Source organism: Cyclopterus lumpus, chromosome 11 (genome assembly GCF_009769545.1).
Source record: "Cyclopterus lumpus isolate fCycLum1 chromosome 11, fCycLum1.pri, whole genome shotgun sequence".
Lineage (NCBI taxonomy): Eukaryota > Metazoa > Chordata > Actinopteri > Perciformes > Cyclopteridae > Cyclopterus > Cyclopterus lumpus.
The window spans coordinates 17877630-17900814 of record NC_046976.1 but is presented as its reverse complement, the minus strand read 5'-3'; the positions used below and the strand labels follow the sequence as shown (position 1 = coordinate 17900814).

Here is a 23185-nt window from a genome sequence, read left to right as displayed (position 1 = left end):
CACTGATTTGCAAAAATGGAACAAAAATGGTTTTTTTTATTAATCTGTAAAACAAATGGAGATAAAGAAAGTAATGCAGCAATCTAACCACTGATGGAAACCTCGACTCTTATTCTCCCCCGAAGACGGTTAGACAGAGAACGAGACACATGCTGATTGGAAGGAGGGTATATAGAGAGGGGTTGGGTGGTGGTGATTGTGACTTGTGAGCAATGCCATCGTTAATCACGGCACCCATTACTCACACGGGACGCGACGAGTCCGCGGGTATCTCCTGAAACGGGCCCCGCCGCCCCGTATTGAAAGACGCAGTTCATAAAGTCTGAACGCGCCTGGCGTCTGGCTTTTAAAATTTTTTTTATTATCGGCCTCTCCCCTTTTTTTTTTTATTGCCGCACTCCCGAGTGTGCGTCTAGATGCGTATCTAATCTGTGTAGCGGCGGCACGCGGGGAACGAGGCCATAACGAGAGGAGATGGTTGTCACCGGGGCAGTGACGGGCAATCGCTGTGTGGTGAGTTCATGCGCTGTGTGTGTGTGTGTGTGTGTGTGTGTGTGTGTGTGTGTGTGTGTGTGTGTGTGTGTGTGTGTGTGTGTGTGTGTGTGTGTGTGTGTGTGTGTGTGTGTGTGTGTGTGTGTGTGTGTGTGTGTGTGTGTGTGTGTGTGTGTGTGTGTGTGTGTGTGTGTTTTTGGGCCGTCCCGAAAGCTGCCAATCGATGAGTGACACCTGGTGAATCGTGACCGTGTTCACCAAGGCAGGTTTAACTGTTGTTGTTCATCAAATGGAAGAAAGATGTGCGCTCGCTGTATTTCACGTATGACTTCCTTGTGACCGCATCCCAAAGAAATCGCTGCGATCTAATAAGGGAACGAGTAGACTACGCTTTTCGTTCTTTATGCCTATTATTGGAGACGCGCAGTTATTTTCCAATTTCCCCTCTTTCATGTGTCATCGTCGTTTTAAAAAAAACAACTTTTAAGTCTCCCTGTTTTCTGATCTGCTCCAGTTTGCCGTATTGATTTGCCGTTACGACCTCCTCGTTTACCTGTTGCTCGACCCGCGTTTCGACGGCGTTGCGTCCATCCGTGCGGCGACATGTTCATGTTCATTTTTTCTTCTTTTCCAACAGAATAAATAAGATGCTCCTGCAGCTGGTTAAATTTTACCGTTATGGTTTCGACAGCCTGTGAACTCGTCTGTCTTTCGTGAAGCCGATCGCCCCGAGCCGCTGACGTCCCCCCCCCCCTCTCTCTCTCTCTCTCTCTCTCTCTCTCTCTCTCTCTCTCTCTTCGGGGGTCAGACTCCGGGGCTTTTTTTTGCTGTTCCACTGACGTCAGAGAGCGATGCGCTTCCTTTGACGTCAGAGTCCGGGCTCTGGGCGTCATGTTTTTGAGTATTGTCTGAGTGGGATGAAAGCAGCAGCAGCAGCCCTGTGGTGATGCCCGATGCAGCTGCTGATAGTGCAGCTGCTGCTGTGTCCACACTGCTTCTCTCAAGGTCACACACACACACACACACACACACACACACACACACACACACACACACACATCGCTCAGTTTCCTTCACACGCTCATGGCAGCACCGTTCAACCCCATAAATCAGACGAGATTTTCTTTTGTTTTTCAAATATCGCAAACTAAACTTTTGTGGAGTCAAGTATGCTGTTGGCACTCTTACAAGATTGAACACCATATATTTAGATAATAATAATAATAATAGTATATATATTTTTAGAACACATGGTAATAAACAGTTGCTTCACATATTTACTTACACACAAGTATACACACACATACTGTGCATACATTCATGCATACGCAGGATTTATAGACAATAATTAAAACACAACCAAAATGAATAAATCTAAACACAAACAGATATTCATAAAATGGCAAACACAAATGTTTGTCAAGCTCTTTTCCTCAACCTACGTGGCACATTTCCTATATATATATATATATATATATATATATATATATATATATATATATATATATATATATATATATAGTATACTATATATAACTAACACATATTAACAACACATGAATTCACGACGGGTCCAAATCTGCCGCTAGAGGTACGAAGAGCCTCATAGTTCGAAGCTTAGGGGCACTGACTGTGCTCCAAGACACCGAGTACGGCTATTCCTGCAGCAACGTGCACGCCACTCATGGCCCATACGAGAAAGATTCAAACACTACAATCAATAATAATACACATATCACACATAATATACAGTAAATGGTAACGACGGAGCAATAATATACTCCTACGTTTGATTAAAAGTATGAAAGTCTGGCGCCGTTACCCTGGAGATCGTCAAGTAATCGCGAGGAACGAGCCACTTCTGTCGACGCGTAGGTAAATGGACAACTAAAGTAAGTGGTTTTAAAACACTGCGGCGCGGCAAGATGGCTCCCGTTGCCGTCGGTTTCACGCTCCTCTCGCCTGCCGCTCTGACTGCCCTGATGCCGTTATGTGTTTTCAGATGGGCTGAGCGTGACGGGCCTGCCGATCTCCAGTCCGCTGAGACAGCTCCTCAAACCCCGGCCGGAGAACAAGACGTTCGGCAGCGAGTCCGGCAAGGCGGAGTACAGCCACATCAAGGTGAATGACCATATATGTGTGTGTGTATATATATATATATATATATATATATATATATATATATATATATATATATATATATATATATATATAACCTGTAACGTGCATATGTCGCCCCCGTCGTTTGGCCCGGTGTTTGTTCAAGAAGCCAGCAGTTGTTCTCCTTTGTTTGTTTTTGCTTTTTTATAATTAATGTTCACGCTGCTCGCGGGCACCTATTCTCCAGATAATGAATATCACAGTTGTTTTTTTAAGCCCCTCTGCTGCTGCTGCTGCTCTCCTTCTTCATACCAAGAGCAGCACAGTGTGTGCACGTCTGAGCGATGGCTCAGGTAAATCGACGGCATTGTTTGCACCAAATTGCTGCTGCTTCTGCTATAAAAAGAACAAAGAGGTATTGTTTTTTTTTTGTTGGCTGGTAGTCTCACCTCGGCTGCAGATGCACCCGGCTCTTTGAATAAGGACTCAGGGCTCCGACATGGGCGTAGAAATGTGAGAAAGGGGGAGAGAAAAAAAACAACTAAAGAAACGTTTGCACTCTTTTGCAGATTCACACCAAAAAAAAGTCTCTAAAGGGGGAAAAATAGATGGTGGGAAATGGAAAAAAAAAAGAGGAGCAGTAAAGAGATAATCAGCAGGGGAGGAAGTTTTTGTTCAGGACCTTTTTTTGGATGTCGGAGGGGTAGAAATGGACGGACTGGAAGTCGACCTGCTGTGGGTCATCTGTAGCACAACAGTCACAAAGACTGTCTGCAGCGTCTTGGCTTTAAAAAAAAAAAAAGAAAAAAGTAACTCCTTCCGCTGTGAATCATCGGGAGAGAAAACAACATTGGCGGCTAATGTTGACGTGTGCTTCCAAACAAAGTCAAACTTTCTTTTGAAAAGTTTGACAGGAAGGGGGGGGCGGGGGAGGGGGGGGGGGGTGACTAATGGTCTCTGGAGAATACGGGAGGATGTTGGCTCTTTACAGTCAAAGAAGAGCAAGCATGTGTTGTCTCCAATCATATATGGTGTGTGTGTGTGTATATATGGTCATGTATTCCACTGCAAAAATATCTAATATATAATAAGCCAGAAGCGGGCAGGGCTTTCACGTGACTCTTTTTCTTTAAGAAATCTAGATTTCATATTTTAAAAGTATTACAAATAAAGAGATACGTTGGTCATTACTCGGCTACAATCCGTCTTTTTTTTCATGAAAGTTGGGGAGCTGGAAAAGGTGTGTGTGTGTGTGTGTGTGTGTGTGTGTGTGGCATAAAGTATTACTTTACATCCCTCCTGTACTGACAAATCCTCCTCGTACCCCTTACGGATTCTATGCATAACCACTGCCTTTTCATCAAGTGGGTGGAGGAGAGAGGAGAAGCAGCAGCAGCCATTGTTAAGGGCAAGCCGGACATTTTAATCAGCGGTTAGGCTTATTAGCGCCAGCGTTTGACTGGCAGCTCTGACTTTCATAGAAGAAATCCAGGTGTTGGAAGCACAGTTAAAGCAAAGCCAATTACGCCAAAGACTCTGGTCCGCTTTTAAAAAAAAAAAAAAAAAGCAGGTTTTTGACGAGGTGCACTCCTTCTCCTTCTTGTAGATGTGCTGTTGGACATAGTGGAATTAATCACCCCCGGTGTGCTCCACGAAAGCCCGGGCACCGGTTTGCCTGAGTTTTCCTGGCCGAATGACTCATTGTTGTTTTTTGGGCTGTATTGTTTGACTCGAACCCTCAGCGGACGACACTGTGCGGTCGATGCGGCGCGATATTTAGACGGAGTCGCCCGTCGATTGCCATTTAAAATGATACATCTTTTAATAGAACTACTAGGCAACAGTCTTCCGTCGGGTTTTTGCCACTTATCTTACACCTTTTCACACATTTTCCTTGTATAAAATAAATATAAATCTCGATATATTTTTTTTAATTCTTTGATACCTGGGCCCAGTGGGGAGTCGACTTCCATATTTCTTCACCACCTTTACCTGTCTGTCTGAGGGGGGGTTGTCCAACAAGCCGATCTCCCCGATTCATTTTGTAACAGGAAGTGCTGATTTCTGTCCGTGAACCGTTTCGAGCCCTCTAATTGACGACTTCTTTTTTTTTTATCGAGCTGTGTCGCTGCATATGTTGGGGGTGCTTTTCATACTGGCAACTGTGTGTGTGTGTGTGTCTTGATTTGTGTGTGTGGTGCTGTGTTTGGGGGGGGGGGGGGGGGGGGGGGGGACGGGGGGGGGGGGGGGGGGGGGGGTGGGGGGGGGGTGACGGAAACGAGAGACCGAATGTATTGTTAGCTGACTGGCCGGATGGACAGGATGCAAAGGAAATTGAAAAACCTTCTTGCCAAAAAAAAAAAAAAATTTAATCTTGCCAAACTTGTCTGGCAGCGACACAAACGGGTGGTTGTTCCATGGCATGTCCGTTAGGACAGATGCAAATGGGGGATTTTTTTTAATTTGTTTGATTTATTTTTTTTTACCACCGGAAAACCAAATTAGTTCCGTTATTATGCTCGGGCTTTGATCTTTCAACACGCCGGTTTTTGTTGTGTGGCCAGCGAGTATCTACCCGGCGGTCATTGGGACGTACACTTTGAGTGCGTCCAATCAATCACGACTGATCTGGGATCGCCGCGGGAGCAGTCAACATGTTTATCCCTCCGACCTTTCATCGCTCGATCTTAGAGCCCACTTTTCTTTTTCTTCCTTACCCCCCCAAGTCCCCCTGACAAATGTGTATGCTGTCGGGGTACGACGGATCCGCTGCAGGTGAAGGGAGGTCTGGCCACTCAGACGTGCCGGTTTTGCAGATTTTTTTCATCCCCTTGGAGAGCAAAGGGGGGTGGAGGGGGGGGGGGGGGGGGGGGGGGGGGGGGCACTTCCACAACTTGGTTTCTTTGACACTGTCAATTACTCCTCATCTCCTCATCAGCGCGGCTTCATGTCTCATTTACCCGCTTTGATTGCGTCTGCAAAGAGTTTTTCCCTTCAGAGGGACACGAGTGACGGGGAAGAGAAAAAGGGAAAGGTGGGGTGTGGGGGGTGGGGGGGGCACACATGTAATCCCACCGTTGTGACTGGTCTCAGGTCAGTGTCATGCGTCACGGTGTGCAGCCCTGCTCTCTCTCTTCTTTTTAGCCCGTCTCCGAGGGGCAGACGTCATCGAGGGCGCTTCTGGTGCATTTTTAACGCCGTCTTGGAACCGTCACCCGAAAAAAAAAAAAACTGTTTTGACTGGCCTGTCGGTTGTGTCAACAGTCCTCAGCGCTGTCTTGTACTTTATTATCATCCATCGTGGCAATTCACACAAAAAACACACACAATTCTACTGATTAGGACATTGTATTACCTGTACTTTAATTTAGATTAGTGCTTCGATTAGAAAGAATCTTTGCATCGGTGGTTTTCATTATATTTAGTAGAAGCTTTCGTGTTTTGGAAGTTAAACCGGTCGCTACGTTCCCTCATTCATTTAAATTGTCCGTCACATGTTTTGAATATGACGTGCACCTCTTAACCCAGACGATATAAATTAAATTGTTCCCGATTTCAGTGGACGCCATTGCAGAAATAATACCTTTGACGACGGCTCTCGAGTTTCGGAGACATTCTTTCAGTTTGGAAACACTAGAGGATAGTTGCAAAGATCTTTTTTAATGCGTTTGGTATAATTGTATATTGAATTATTTTTGGATAGACGACTGAACAAACTCAGTAATGTGAAAAAAGGTCCAGTTTTTTTAAGACGTCTCCCGGAATATTTAAAAACTTTCTACTTTGGACAAAGAAAATCAAAGTTAAAAAAAAGTGTTTGATTAGTCCGCTCTCCTCTGGTCTCGCATTTGTGCATTATTTTTGACTAGATTTTTATAATTTAAATTTTCTAGATCGAATGCTGAACAAGTCCTGTGCACACGCCCGAGATATTAACCTAAAACGTGCTGGAGGGAGGATTAGATCACACTTCAGAAAAGCCGATGTAAGCATTTTCTTAACAAAGAGAGTGCGTCTGTGGTTGTGTGCACTGAGAGAGAGAGAGAGAGATCCTGGTACACACACACACCACCACACACACACACACACACACACACACACACACACACACACACCACACACACACACAGTTTCTTCAGGCTAATCAAATCCAGTGGAGGCGGAGGCGGCTGCCAGCCTGCCGCCTATTTTTAGAAGCCCAGCCTCCCGATGGCAGCTCAGCTCTCTTCACGGATACAGATCCCGGCTCGTGATACAGATATTTATAACCGCCACAGCTGTCTGCCCGAGTGTGAAACTCCGGCTTAACCACCAAATGAATTTATTTTCCCTGGCTCAAGATTTAAAAAAAAATCACCTTCCTTTTTTTGGCTTGTTCACCGCCAGCTTTATGTCCGGTTGTCCGTTTCAATAGAGAAAGCTGCCCATCGTCACCTTTTCCTAAAATAATGTCATCAGTCCTTTTTTTTTCTGAGGTAGAATCACATGACGCTGTTCAAACCCGAGGATTGGAGGATTTTAGCAGCCGTGTCCAGCATCACGAGGAGATGATTAAGGGGAGCTGCAGGTTCAGGGGATGATCCTCACTACAAGTGAGCCCCTTTTTACATCCTCATTTGATATCTATATCGCTATTGTAAACAAATCTCAATTACAGCCGCTTTCAGCTAGAAAAAAAAAAGACATACAATTTGACCTCTTGAAGCCAAAAGTTGTTGGTTTTTTTAGGAGCAGTGGTTGTAAAGCAACTTGGGGCCCGGTGTCTCGCTCGAGGGAATCGAACCGCCGTCGATAAAGGTCGACCCGCTCTACCCACAACAAAGCTCCATTCAGCTTTATTGAATCTTAAATCGAATCACGACCAATCCAATTTGAATGAATTTCTTGCCAAAGATTCCCCTTAAACACACAAAGGTTTGATATTTCATTCAGCTGCAAAACACACTGCTGTTAGTCGGCCACCTTGGGGAACTCCAGCAATTAGGTTTTATTTTCCTCCCAACGATCCGTTTTTTTTTTGGGTGAAAACATATGGATCAGGAACCACGCTGTGTAGTCTGTTCGCTTGTTAAAGAAAACATGCTTTTCCATCCAGGTGTTGGGGGTTTCGGAGGGTTAAAGCGCTCCCAAAAGCCCGGAGGAGCTTGATTTACGTGGCGTCCGGACACTTTTTGAGATATTACAGAAGAAAACTTTCCACCTGGGTCTTTTGCAAACGGCGTGTTTGTGACTCTTCTTACCCAGACCTCTTTACGTACAGGAACGAAGCTTCTGAGTGCACTTCTCTACTGCAGGGCTGCGTCTCTTTTCTCTTTAAACCGCCGCCTTCTAGGAATCTCGACACGCAGCTCCCTCGGTGAAAGATTCAGCCTTATTTAAGATAACTGTCTCCGCTGACGCCGCAGGGGGCGACAAATGGACTGAATATTCCATCCGTCCTCTCGGGGCGTGCGCCTGGTCTACGGTGCCACTTCTGTCAATGTCAATTTTAATATTTTGTGCGTCAGGTTCTTGAAAACTTTTGTTTCGTCCCGGAGGCGGCTGTGGAGAGGAGAGGGGGGGGGGGGGGGGGGGGGGGTGATTAGGACGAATCAAAAGGCATAATCATCATCATCGGGAACACATGCAGCGCTGCCTCGGTCGCCGGGCTGTTTGCCAACATCTTTATCCCTCCGAGCCGCTTCAATCTCCGAGTGCCGAGTGCCGCCCCCCCCCCCCCCCCCCCCCCCCACCACCACCACCACCACCACCACCACCACCACCACCCTCCCCCATTGGAAGTTTTGAAGTTTGCAGCTGTCACTTCCCTCTTTAGGCCACAGCAACGTGAAGCGTTGTGTCTCTGTGATGGATGAAGGGAGGGAACGTGAGTGGCGAGAAATGAGAAGACGGATGGGGGGGTGGTGGGAGGGGAGGGGGGCGATTTAGCAGTTGTGTCTTGTACGGAAACCCACGGGAATTTAATTTAATTATTTATTTAGCTGTTGGTGCGCGAGTCGCACACGAGGAGATTCTGGTTGCAGCCGCCGTCCCTCCCCTGGCCCGCTGAACCTGCTCCCGTCTCTCGTCCAATCAGAGAGCTTGCTGCCGGCTCCTGCATGTCCGAGGTAGTAGTTCGATAACCCCTCCCCCCCCCCCCCCCCCCCCAAGATGTGATTATGAGCTCCACTCTTTCACGAGCACGGGCCGTCATTACACTCGTGATAAAGCGGTGGATGAATTCACCTCGCCACGATCTGAAAAAAAAAAAAAACTAGAGCGGGCGTGATTTGCATGCAAGGCTTTTTTTAAACATTTAAAAAAAAAAAAAATTATTTAGCATTTTCATTACTCGCCCCGTGAATTTGCATTTCCTGGAGGAGGAAAACGTAGCTGCTCGAATTAAAAAATGTTTTGGGGAGGAGGAAAACGGGCGCGCTTGATTTCCTGTGAGAGTCGGTTCGAACCGCGCGCTCCCCATATCTGGCTTTTAGCTCCTGGATGTGAGGAGACAAGTCAGCGGCGTCCCCCCCCCCCCCCACCCACCCTGATGACCTGCCGACACTTCGATGTGGAGCCCGCGGGCCTCTCCGCATCCTAACTGATGGCCAAATGAGCCGGTCCATTAGGAAACCCCAACCCCGGGGACGAACTGATCACTTTTGTATTCGTCTTCCTAATTACTGCTCATGTAAAAAAAAATAAAAAATACACAGCTCTGCCCCCGGGGGCGATGGGGAGAGCAGCAACAGCTGGTTTGGCTCTTTAGGCTTCAGCGAGATCTCTTCAGAGTCTTGAATATCTTGAGTATGAAGCGATGAGATAGGAGATTATGTATTCGGCTGTGTGTGTGTGTGTGTGTGTGTGTGTGTGTGTGTGTGTGTGTGTGTGTTCATTTCTGTCCGTCCACGGCTAATCTCACATCCTGCTGGACCCATCAGGCTCCTATTTGCTGGACTCAATGGAGCTCTGTTGGTTGAGAACACACTACTACACACTCGATATTGTATCATCTCGCTCTGAAATGTATGATGAGGCTGACATTAGTTATTCTGGTATGAAACATTACTACTAAAAGTACTGCACGCGACCTTAAATCGTATTCGCTTCTCTTGTGCTATGAAATTAAAAATGTTTCCTTTTTTTTTTTTTAAACTTCACTTTAAATTAATTCATCATGTTTTTTTTGTGTGTTTTTTTTTGTCTAAAACATTAAATCCCTGTTCTGTAAAACTTTAGGTCACAAGTCAAAAAGCACTATAAATATAAATAATTTAGAATAGAGGTAGTTTGTACTCTCGCTCTGCTCTAAGACTAAGACCGCCCCGCCCCCCCCCCAGAAGGTCGTGGTAAAGTTGTGTTTTGTTGACTTGTGTGTTGTGTGTATCTGGAACTGCTTGTGGATTAAAGCCCAGCGGGGGAAATTAGTAGAGAATCAAGCGCTTCCTCTCGCTTACTGGACTCCAATCCATGTGTGAAACCCAGCGAGCCGCGTCGAGCAGCGTGGCCGGATGTTCAGCACGCATATGAACACGGTCCATCCAGCACACCTGCTTTTTAGTGTGTGTGTGTGTGTGTTGTGTGTGTGTGGTGTGTGTGTGTGTGTGGTGTGTGTGTGTGTGGTGTGTGGTGTGTGTGTGTGTGTGTGTGTGTGTGTGTGTGTGTGTGTGTGTGTGTGTGTGTGTGTGTGTGTGTGTGTGTGTGTGTGTGGTGTGTGTGTGTGTATTCATCTCGCTCACACGCCACTCTCTTTTTTGACAAAATGCCGTGCTTGTGTTCATCCATCCACCCCCCCTCCCCCTCCCCCCTTCCCTCCCCCTCCCCCATTTCATGACTCAACAACGTGTAATCAGATTTAAACCGCACGTAAGTGAATTAGTTAACACTCGGAGAATAAATCAAATCACTGTCGGCGAAGCGGTTTCTTTTATTATGAGAGAGAGGAGAGGAGAGAGAGAGAGAGAGAGAGAGACTCGGGTTCACCATCCGCCGTCAACGGGGCGGCCATTTTTAACCGGTTCAGGCGCGTCAGCCCGAGCTTTAACATTTTGTGAGTTTTGAAACTCCTGACGAGTTCCTTATTAAAAACCCAAACTGAGATCTTTATTTTTTTTAATCTTCAGTCTGAGTGATGTTGTTGTGAATATTATTGAAGGATATGTTTTAATTTGACTGAATGTATTTGAATCTACCGCGAATCTTGCATTTTTTTCTTTCTCTCATCGATAACATCAGAAGGACGATTTTACTTGTCGAAACTAAGCGAAGGTGAGACAATAAAAGTTACACTTCGCCTTATTTTCACCCTTTTTTTTTTTTGTTTTGTTCTAAAGAGTTTTTACTCGAGGCCGGTTGTGCTTCTTAACGGATTTCCGAAAAAAAGAGGCAGAAGAAAGGCTTAAAGATGCCCTCGGCTCGCTCTCAAGCCGGTGTGATCCCATTAGGGGGAGGAGTTATAGATCTGCTGTGGCGAGAATGCTCGGAGAGGATTTTTTTTTTTACGATGGCATATTTCTTCATTTTTTTTTTTAACTACGACCGGCAGTAGATGGCGACGAGCCAAAAAATGTCTCCGTGTGCACTTTGCTGTTAATGTAGCGGCATTAATTGAGTTAATTGAGCTTCTTTGTAACACGCAGCACATGTGGGAGGAGCCATCTTACGTCCGAGACGTCCCAGTCTCTGTTTCTAACCACTTTTTTTTGTAAAAGTACATTACTAAATTTCTCGTTTAGTGCGTCCAATTTTAATATTTCTTGACCAATCAAATTGTTAATGTCGTTTAAGTGAGTTGAGTATTCTTCGTTGGAAGTTTGAAGTGAATGCAGAGGTTGCACATCAGTATTCCAGTGTGGTCGCAGTATGTTTTTGTTGACCCTGGTGTTGTAACCAACCGGGGGGAGCTTTTGTTTTTTGTTTTTTTAATATATATATTTGCACAAGCCGAACGCAGCTGTTTCCCTGGTAACCTGATGTCGTTGCGTGAGGATTAGTGGGAACGGCAGTCCTGAAGGGATTCAGCGAAGGTAAAGAGGCAAGAGAAAGTCTAATTGGCTTTTTTTTCTCGATTTTATTGCCCCAGATGTTTACTGAAAGACAATCAGGCGAAATCCGAAACGGCAAAAATGAGGCAAATGAAATATCGGAGAATAAAAAAGGTCTGGTCCATGTTGTGTTTGGTTATGGTTGCGGTGGACGGTGCCAGGACCGCTTCATGCTTCATCAGGAACCATCTAGTAGTGAGATTCTATTTTAATCTCCTGCTACAATGAATGGAAACGTTTTACTTTGAAGTGGCACAGACGGCTCCTTTTGACTTGCTACTTTTGATTTCAAATTAAAAGCATGTGTCCTAAAGTTAACAACAAATTTATTTTACACTTTAAATTTGCTAATAGCACCTTGTGTCATTGTCTCTTCTTTTAAATGCCATGTTAATGCATGTTAATTCTTTCAAAATAAGACGTGATACTGACGACTGCAAAGATGGTGAAACATTTGACCTTATGGCTTACCTTGGATGTTGAATGGCAATATACTTTAATTTAATAATTTCTGGGGACGGGTGATTTAAGATATTTGAGTTCAAGCTAAATATCTGAATAGAAGGGGTTTTCTTGACCTTTTTGGAGACACTATTAGTAACACAGTGACGATCACATTACCTGCCCGATGTCGTACGGCGCCCTTCAGATTCCCCCTCCACCTCCACCTACAATAATGCGAGCTTGACATCCCCGTGTCCCCGAGGTGTCTGTCCCCTCGGCAGCGTGGCAGGTTGCTCACCCACTCTTTTAAAAATGTCTCCCAAATCACACGGCGGGTGCAGAGCGTGACTTTATAAACGCTGTGGGCAGAAATGTCAGGACCGGCATTAAGTGGACCGGCTCTTTCAGCGAAGGCCTTTTTTTTGGACTTTTTTGACTTTTTTTGGAGTGTATTCGGAGCTGGGGCGGTTATTCTACCATACGATGCGAGTCCTCTCCCGTTTTAAAATAAATAAATAATAATAATCACAATAAAATCACCCTTTCCCTGTCAGCGGTGTCAGCTATTTTGGTCTGCGTGCAGCCTGGTTGTTACCGAGCAGTTTTAGATGCTTCTAACCCGGCATCTGCTGTCGAATCAACAGGCGGCGCCCCCCCCCCACACACACACACACACCATCCAGCGATTATTGCTAACTCATTACACCGTGGGATGGATACGAGAACACATTCGCGCCGCATCAGCCCCTCCTGCCCTCTTTCTCTCATCAATCATCAATATGCACGGAAGTGTTGTCTCGGGAAGCTAAAAGAAGATTTATCTCGCACTTCGACCAACTTTTGTGTGAAAGGGCATGTGACCATGTTCTCATTTTGATTGGCCGTTTCACCTTGGCCATCTTCCGGATAACTTTTTTCTTCCCACCGGGTCACCACGGGGGGGGGGGGGGGGGGGATTGATTGGCTCGGTGATTGACAGCCGCCTGCACATATGAGAGTCAGCGCTCCCAAATGCACCCGCTGCACATCCGAATGCCCTCGAGTCATTCCGAGTCATTTTTTACCACGAGGCAGATGCGACCTGAGCGGGGGTGGGGGGGTCAAAGCCTCATTTTAAGGACAATTAGGCACACAGACTTCCATTTCATCACATCATCAAAGTACACTAGTGACCCCTCCCCCACCGTTCAACCACCTGTCCCGGGGAGAAACCTCCTGAAAATACCAACAAACAAAAAAAACACGGCTGGAGAATGAACATGCTGTTCACCGACATTTATTTCCAACTTAAGGTGGGGGGGGGAATAAATGTTTTTTTGAAAACACAGACGGAGGAATTGATGTTGGAAGAGTGTCACCCGTAAACGGCGGCTTTAATCCATTTCCAATTTGGCTGTCTGGAGGAAGATAATGGTGTTTCACACCAGTGCCTTTTTTTACTGTGGCTTTTGCAGAGACCTGTGGAAGTGGCGTCGGGTGACATTTTTTATTCCCACCCCCCCTCCCCCTCCCCCGTTTGCAATTATTTCCATTAGCTGCCTGTGAGTTCCCCCGACTCGGTAGAAGTGCATTTTATTTTTAAACATTTGTCGTTCTCTTGCAGCCTCGAGCCGGGTTTGTCTTTATTAAAAGCTCCATTACCCAACGAGTATTTTTTTTAAAAAAATATACAGGTGTGTGTGTCCGATGAGATTAAATAACAAAATGGGGCTGAAACATATATAGTGCTTTAGACGAAAGGTATTAAAAACATCTCAGGAGCGAATAAGTGAGCCGTATTCCATTAGCTTCACGCCACTTTCTCAGCACCCTCAGAGAGATCAATGCACCCACCGTCCTGACAGGTGGGAGCGCCCCCCCCCCCCCTGCACTGTGAATAAGTGGTACACGAAGATCATCTTTTTCAATAGGTGAAATGACGGTTTCGATTGCGCGGAACGAAGACTTTTTGCAGACGCTTCGTGGGGTAGGGAAGGCATAACGATGCACAGGGAGTTTTTCTGCCCCTCGGCTAATCTTTTTTCAAGGAGCTGCCTCCTGTATTATGCACCGATTATACATTGATATGCACCTCGCATAATTCTCTGTGCGACGGCCTGAAAGCGGTGCGGACAAAGTCATTGCCCCGGGTTGCCAACAAAAGGGCGGTTACTAAACTCGCCCCTTTTTCCCTAAACCGCCACGTCATGATGCTTTCAGGCGTCCGCAGCCATAATCCACTCAAGATATGTCAGGATCTTTATCTCAGTGCCAAAAGCATTCAAAAAAAGCCTTTCGCTTCTTCTCTCTCTCTGACGTTCGTAATTCACCTCTATTGTCAAAACCAGCGCTGCATCATTTGACTAGGTGGGCATGATGGATGGTCCGCGGAGGCTTTGTTGTGACACGGCAAATAAATATTGAGTGATGGCATTCGAGGTAAGAGCCGGCTCTCCCAACGCCGTGAGTCTGCTACCCGTGTGTCATGTCTGTGATGCCGAGCTCAAAGCTCGGATTACATTTTTAAAAAAACAAAAAGATGAGTGCAGAAAGCCCCGCTGATGATGCCAATAATGTTCTTGGGGAGCTGTGGTTCACATATATATATATATATATATATATATATATATATATATATATATATATATATATATATATATATATGCGCTACCTCGATATTTTTCAGCGAGACTATTCGACTCTGGCGAGAAGAAATGGCAAATTCGTCCCCCTTTTTTTTTTTAAAAGTTCAAAGTTGAACCCCAAAATAAGTTTTTATTTTTTTATTATTTGAAATTATTATTTCTACTGCGAAAGAGTAGCTTATTGTTTTCGCAAAAATATCTGTAAATATTTCCCGAACGGACATTACCGAGTCGTCAACTTTGTTGGCGTGGTGCTAAACGGTAGCATTTAGCCTCATCTTGTAACGGGTCACCTGTAGTTTTTAAACGATACAATTTCAATTCAGTTTATTTTCTATAGCACCAATATCACAAATTACACATTTTACAATCTGTACGCACACGACATCCCCGTCCCACGACCAAAATGTCATATTTCAACAAAATGTCATATTTCAACAATTGGACGTCATTGATCGAAATGACAATACAGTCAAATGCCACGTCCCTCTATTTTTTATTTTTTTCCCCCATTTTCCGTCTATTTCCTGTTCGCTCGTCGGCTCCAAGACGTCGACTTGGGACGGTGCTGAACACCTTGATGGAACTGTCACCTGTGTGTGTGTGTGTGTGTGTGTGTGTGTGTGTGTGTGTGTGTGTGTGTGTCGCTGCTGCTGCTGGCCTGCTCCCAACGCTGCCGGCTCATTACAGCGCGGGTCTATTTTTAGCACCAGTGTGATTGAAATAGGGTCCCGCGGGGGGGGGGGCGGAGCGGGAGGATTGGACCCCCCCCACGTCTGGAGAAGGGAATTGGGGTTCACGGCCGCTGTTTGCTGGTGTCACCGAGACAATCGCTGTTCCTCAAGAGCAGCGTGTTGGTGGCACCCCCACAAAGAGTGATTAAAAAAAAAAAAAAAAAAGAGGGGATAAAGAGTGAAAAATAATCAAAAGGATCTGTGAAATGTGTTCTGGAAAGGCGGAGCCAGTGCCTCCGTCAGCAATACATGGGGGGGGGGGGGGGGGGGGGAGAGAGGTGATATCGGCCCGCACAGGAGGGGAAAGCGGGGACCTTGGATGCGCCCCCCTTTTTTTTTACCGGCTTCATCGCCTGAGTCAGCTTGTGCTCTCTCACCGTAAACTGACACTTTTAATTTGCCCGTGCCTCTCGCCCACTTGGCCGCCTTCCTCTCTTCCCTGTTTTAGGACGAGAAAAACGTTGATTCAGAATCCCCCCCCCCCCCCCCCCCCCCCCCCCCCCCCAAATCTCTCAACCTTTCTCACCATTACACTTTTTTTATTAAAGGGCACGCTGGCTGTGCTGGGTTGCGTAATGACTTCTGATGCATCGATCTCAGAATCGCGCCAGTTCAGCCGATGGATTTGCAGGAAACAACATGCCGACTGTGACCTCTGACCCTAATCACGCTCTGGTCTTCCCACGCAGAAGGGCTTTGAAATTTTTTTTTTTTTTTTTCATAACATTCATAACCTTTTTTTTTTTTTTTTTTTTTTTTTTGCAGACTTTGGAAGCGGTTCTGAACTTCAAGTACTCGGGGGGAGCGGGCAAAGTGGAGGGCTACCACCGGGAGCTGTCGTTGGGAGTGCACGTCGACGTGGAGCCGTCGGTTTTCTTCACCAGAGTCAACACCCTCCCTGCAACCAGGTGACGTCCGAGTAGTGAAGCCTTTTTTTTTTTTTAGTTAGTCCGCCAGCTTTTTGTGGGCCGATTTAACCTTTTGAATCCCCAGAGAGTTTCTGGACCTTGTCTTTTCTTCCTCCTGTCACATGTGACTCATTATGGCCTCAACACATCCTACAGATGGAAGTAGAGAGAACTCAAACACGTCTTCTTTTCGCAGTTATAATTAGGGATGCACAGACACGACTTTTTCCGTCCGGATACTTACGGAGGGAGAACCTGGTGCTTTTGATCGTTATTTATAAACGAAATGATGAATCCACGTGAATAAAACTCGATTAAACACGAGCAAGAATTACAATTCAAATGTCAACATTATTAACAAATTAATCGGAAGGTACGTATATAATAATAAGCGTCTTTGAGTGTCTAGAAATGCGCTATTATTATTATTATTATAATTTACATATTATGTACTTACAGATGTGAATCGGATAGATTGGCCCATCGTCACGAGTCGGTATCAGCCCCGATATCCAACATCAGTAGTTCAATACACACAACTACAAAGATATTGTTCCACCTATTTAATTTAGTGATTCGTGCTCACCAGTGATGGTTGAAGTCTGCTTTAGTTGAGTTGCTTTACTTCAGAGGAGGGTTGGCGAAGCAGGATCCAGTAGTTCTGCCTCAGTGGCTTTTTATTTATTTATTATTTGTTCATTTTAAACCCAGCCATTGTTGGATGAGATAGAAATGACTCTCAACCTTCATTGGAGTGCCAGAAAAAGCTGAGAAGAATCTACCTCCAAGGTAATTTGGGTAAAAGATCTCCATTCTAAAAGCTCATTTGATCTCACGTATGATACAAATGCAGCTATTATTATTTATATATTTTTTTCATATATACATATATCGGCCTTCTCTTCAACCACTGCGACTGTACTCACTATGACTGAGAAATGGTATTCTGGCCAGACAGTGGCAGACGTGAATGGAGATTCAGTCTTTTTTTATTCCTGCTCTCTCATTCTCCACATGCACATACATTACTGCAGATACCATCACACACACACCACACACACACACACACACACACACACACACACACACACACACACACACACACACACACACTTTCCCGGTGTCTCACTTCACTTCACTTTTCCAGCTCCCCAACTCGAATGAAATAAAAAAAATTTAAAAACTCCCAGCGAGGGAGACGGATTGCAGCCGAGTAATGATTAGCTGTGATAAGATCTACAGTTGACGCTGCACCGGCTGCAACGCCTCGCATGCAACGCCTCGCATGCAACGCCTCGCATGCAACGCCTCGCATGCAACGCCTCGCATGCAACGCCTCGCCTGCAACGCCTCGCCTGCAACGCCTCGCCTGCAACGCCTCGCCTGCAACGCCTCGCCTGCAACGCCTCGCCTGCAACGCCTCGCCTGCAACGCCTCGCCTGCAAAGCCTCGCATGCAACGCCTCGCCTGCAACGCCTCGCATGCAACGCCTCGCCTGCAACGGCCTCGCCTGCAACGCCTCGCCTGCAACGCCTCGCCTGCACCCCCAACCCTCCCTGCCCCTCGCCTGCAAAAGCCTCGCATGCAACGCCTCGCATGCAACGCCTCGCCTGCAATGCCTCTCATGCAACGCCTCTCATGCAACGCCTCGCCTGCAACGCTCGGCCTGCAATGCCTCGCATGCAACCGCCTCACCTGCAAAGCCTCTCATGCAACGCCTCACCTGCAACGCCTCGCCTGCAATGCTTCGCATGCACACGCCTCGCATGCACCCCTCGCTGCAATGCCTCGCATGCAACGCCTCGCCTGCAACGCCTCGCCTGCAATGCCTCGCATGCAACGCCTCGCATGCAACCCCTCGCCTGCAATGCCTCGCATGCAACGCCTCGCCTGCAACGCCTCGCATGCAACGCCTCGCATGCAACCCCTCGCCTGCAATGCCTCGCATGCAACGCCTCGCATGCAACCCCTCGCCTGCAATGCCTCGCATGCAACACCTCGCATGCAACGACCGCCTCGCCTGCAAACGTCTCGCATGCAACGCCTCGCCTGCAACGCCTGAATATATATATGCGTGTATTTATATATATATATATATATATATATATATATATATATATATATTGTATATATGTATGTGTTCTCTCTTCCTCATCCTTTTCCTCATTCTTTCTCTCGTCTATTATCTTTCTCCGCATCGCGTACATCTTCTGTACCCTCCTCCTCCTCCTCCTCCTCCTCCTTCTCCTGATTTCCATTGTCTTACTTTCCGCTCTACCACTCTCATGTTCCTGCTTCATCTCCTCGTACGCTGTACTCTGTACTGGTTCGTACACGGCCTTCTCCAGTTTCCTAATCCAAATAGGAATCATTGAAAGACATCAACTTGACTTTAACACATCTATATATATATATATATATATATATATATATATATATATATATATATATCGAACTATATCGGAGCAAAAGGAACAGCTTGGAGCATATTCTATAAAAGAGTGTACAAAAGTCATCGTGGTTTAAGTGATATAAAGAACAGAAAGGTCTTCTAAGACATCTCAAACAGTCCTGAGGATTTCTCTTCCTTTGAATCCGATGCCAACGCAGTCGTTTAGCACCTGCCTGGCGCTGGATATATGAGATTTAATCAAGGTAACCAGTGGATTTTCATGTGTTTTAATTAAGGGCTTTGACGATGTGCTAAACTCCAATTAACCAGTGCAGATGCGACGTATACCTCACCTTAATGGGAGGCCTTCATCCCAGCCAGCTGCTGTCGATGACGGATGCCGGTGGGACCCGCTATTCATCTTTATTCTGCGTCGCGGCCGTAACCAGAGTAAATGTTGGACGCGTGTCCACCGGTTGAAGAAGGCATGGCGAAGCTGAAAGGGGAGAGGTGGGTTATGGGTAGTTTTCGGTGCGGCAAAGGCAAAAACAGGGTTAAGGGTTAGGACTTGCATGCGGCTGCTGTTATCGCCGGGGACGCTTCCTTCACTGTGCTTCCCCCTCCAACAAGTCGCTAACGCATCCGACGGCTATCGACCTCACGTCTTACTCACGCGCTTTGCATAAAACAAAAAACGCTTCATTCAAGATGATACAAGGTAAAAATGGTCCGAAACGTCCCATTTACGCACGAATTCGCTGCCACCTTCTCGTTTACCTCTCGCCCCCCCCCCCCCCCCTTTTTTTGTTGTGCTCTATTTTATTCACACTCGCTCGCCGTTTCCTCAGGTCCTCCCTCCGTTCTTTTATCATCTCCTCTTTAGTTTCGTCCTTTTACTTCTCTCGTTGAGCCGTATGCGAGGTGGCAGATCTGCGTGTGTGTGTAATACTCAGTGATCCATACTATACGGGGACCTGTTAAAATCCCTTTCATTCAACATGGCGTTGCCCTGGAGTAAGAAAGCGCGTTGCTCCCCCGGGGGCGAGTGGACCGATGTGTTTCCATCAAATGTCACCCCGTGTATCATCTTTAGCGTCGTGTACTTCTAACACGAAGGAAACCCTTCTGTGAACGTGTTGTATGGGAACTATTTTTATTGGCCACCTTTTGAGCCACACTGGGGAGCCTGCTTACAACATTGCATCTTATAAGAAATGATGGTGTTAATTTAATATGATTCATAGAAAATAAATGGAGTGAATGAAAGAAAAAGAGAGAAAGAATAAAAAAAAAAAAGTTTGGGAAATAAATGCTCGACAGTAAAAAAAAAAAAAAAATGCTTCAAGCACTACAAATATATAATTATATTCACTTCTATTGTTTTTCTCCGGAAGCCGACATCTCCAAAATTAGTCTGAGGAATTGCCAAAACACGCTGCACGTGCCGTCAAAACCCAGCGGTCAGTCCTTCGCTTCTCCTCGCTGGTTATTAAATCCTTAAGCGAGGACATTAAGTTTGAGTCGACTTGTCACTTATCGGCTCCCGTGGAGCTAAAAATAGCCCGTCATTGACGGTACTCTCGATCAAACCCGGCTAATTGAGGCCGTTACATTGTGTGTGTGTGTGTGTGTGTGTGTGTGTGTGTGTGTGTGTGTGTGTGTGTGTGTGTGTGTGTGTGTGTGTGTGTGTGTGTGTGTTGTGTGTGTGTGTGTGTGTGTGTGTGTGTGTTGTGTGTGTGTGTGTGTGTGTGTGTGTGTGTTGTGTGTGTGTGTGTGTGTGTGTGTGTGTGTGTTGTGTGTGTGTGTGTGTGTGTGTGTGGGGGGGGGGGGGGGGGGGGGAGATGTCACATTTAAGTGCCGGAGGGAAAATCAGCATTATTGATCGCAGATTTTTGCCAAACTGTCCCGAGGTGGGTGTGTGTGTGTGGGGGGGGGGGGTTCTCACTCGCGTGCTCACGGCCGTCTCCTCATTTGCACGTCGTCATTTTTGGGTGGGTTTGTGGTGACCTCAAAGGGAGGATGGGGAGCGTTTAATTTATATCTGTTCTTTGCTCTTACAGGTTCATTCCACTTATTGTGAGTGATGGCATTCTAAAAATAACGTATTGAGACGTGATATTATTTTCGAGAAAATTATTTCTTTTTCAGGGTCATATTGCACTGAAGGACTAGACAACAAAGACGTTGTCAGTTTACTATCATTCATACGTTTTTGTGGACTAATTGATCAGTCGATTTGATCGATGGTAGGCTCCTCCCCCTTTGAGCCCCCTCATTAATTGATTCTCTCTTCTTTTTTTTTTTTTTTAAGCTTTTTCATGCTGAATGACTTATTTTTAAGAGAATTATGAGCACATCTCTGGTGGAGAAACCACATTAGAAAGTCAACGAGTCTTCGTCGATGTAAGCGAAGATCTCATCTTTGACCTTCAGGGGTCGTCTCCCATTCAGGGCCAACGTGGGGGGATTTTAATTGAGTGTATTATAATATATTCGCTCACTTTACTTCTACTTCACAGTAGATTATTGCACTTGTTTATGAATGTTTCTGCGTATTTAAGACATACAATCCTCTTTCAGAATACATTTGCACATACTGGTCTCATTTAACCCTTCGTTTTCATTTCATTTGTATCCATCTATGTATGCATTATTTATCATGCATCTCTTTTCAAATGCACGTCGCTTCCCTCATGCATGTTTCCACGTTTGTGTTTATACTCTCATGATCATTCAATATTTATTCGTGGCCAACGTAATGCACATAACCCCCGATAAACGCACTGCATCTGGACTACGGCGCTGAATCTGGAAAAACCCTAAACGCAAAGTAGAGTCTCCTGTACACCTACATGAACTATGAAGGACATTCTGTTCTCTGTTTTTGAGGATATTCATTCCTTTCATCCATGATTAACGGGCCCATTTACTTGTGGGTTGAAATGAACTCTTTTGAAAACCCAGCCTGGCGTCTCCCCGTCTTGATCTAAATCACAAATTGTCTCTCTCGCCTATGATCTGCATGAGAAAAGCAGGCCCGGGATGAGGTGGAGACGGCCTGCTTTTGATGTCGTGACAAGGACCGATGAGCACTTCACGCCGCGTCTTCTCTTGATCCCGTGGCTGTACGCGGAACGGGTATTTTTAGAACGAGCAATCGCCACCTCGCGCGTGAAGTGTAGAACTGGCGTACGCGGGTCAACAGGCCGTTATGCATTATGGGTTATGCAGACAACGGCCCTGCACCCAGCTTGCGTCTTTATCTGTAAACGGTGCACCGTGTAAACGGGATAGATTGTGACCCCCCTTCCCTCGTCTTGTCCACAGCACCCGCCAGTGTCACCTGCTGCTCGACATCTTCAACCCCACCGAGCACGAGCTCTCGGTCAGCGCCGAGAACAACCAGGACCTGGTTCTCCACGCCAGCGAGTGTCAGAGGTGAGTGGAAGGCTTCTCTGGAGGCGGCGGCGGCGACGACTCAAAAGCAAAATGTCGTCCCGGTGTGTCAAGTTTGTTCAGTTTATTCTTTCCCGGTATTTTTTTATTCTGGATTCTAAAAGCAAAAATTCTCAAATAAATAAAGAAATAATTTATATATATATATATATATAAAATATATATATATATATATATATATATATTATATATATATATATTATATATATATATATATATATATAAATATATATAATATATATATAAATATATTTTTATATATATATATTATATATATATATATATATAAAATATATTTTTATATATATATATATATATATATATATATATATATATATATATATATATATAAATAATCAATCCCTGGTCACATTCCCACACATCCTGGAAAACCTGGAACAGTTGGGCCAATTTTTCATTCATAAAAAAAAAACACGTGGATAATTTGGACTTGTGTCTTCCTGCAAAAGGTTCAGATCCCCCCAAAACAGATAATAACAACAACGAGTGACACATACTTTGAGTAGGTATTAGTACCAGTAAAGCAAAGCTGTGGTTATTGTATATTTGCATGTTATCTAAAGTTTTGAATCTTTAGGCCGAACACGCAATATGCAGCTCTATCGTGTTTTGAAATCAAACTTTCCCATCGGGCTGCGTATGATCAGATAATATGGGATATTAAATCACTCGGATCACGACGTCCCCAGAGTTTAATACTTTGATTTAAATAGCAGATTTATAAGCATCATATTTATTACAAACTGTGAGTGAGAGGGCGTACTCGCTCTGAACACAGACCGGTATGTTGGTGTAGCTACAGTGTATATACGGCATTTTACACATTGGATTAATTCCACCACAATATTTTTAAGCTTCAGGGTTTCTCACGAATCTGGAAAGAGCTGCTAATTCACCTACAATAATTTCCTCGTCTGGTTTTCAGTTTTACTGTCTCTATGGGGGAAATCAGACACACATACACACACACACACACACACATACGCACATC

At 45.4% G+C, this 23185-nt stretch overlaps 1 protein-coding gene across 3 annotated transcripts in view; it reads left to right on the top strand.

Annotated features, from left to right (window-relative positions):
- The window catches only part of trappc9 (trafficking protein particle complex 9), a 126118-nt gene that overhangs the window by 44443 nt on the left and 58490 nt on the right, over window positions 1–23185 (top strand). For all 3 annotated transcript variants that reach the window (XM_034545834.1, XM_034545833.1, XM_034545835.1), the window contains 3 exons: window positions 2495–2613; window positions 16183–16325; window positions 22045–22155. In XM_034545834.1, coding sequence (XP_034401725.1) covers window positions 2495–2613; window positions 16183–16325; window positions 22045–22155 — 373 coding nt within the window. The remainder of the gene's footprint in view (window positions 1–2494; window positions 2614–16182; window positions 16326–22044; window positions 22156–23185) is intronic.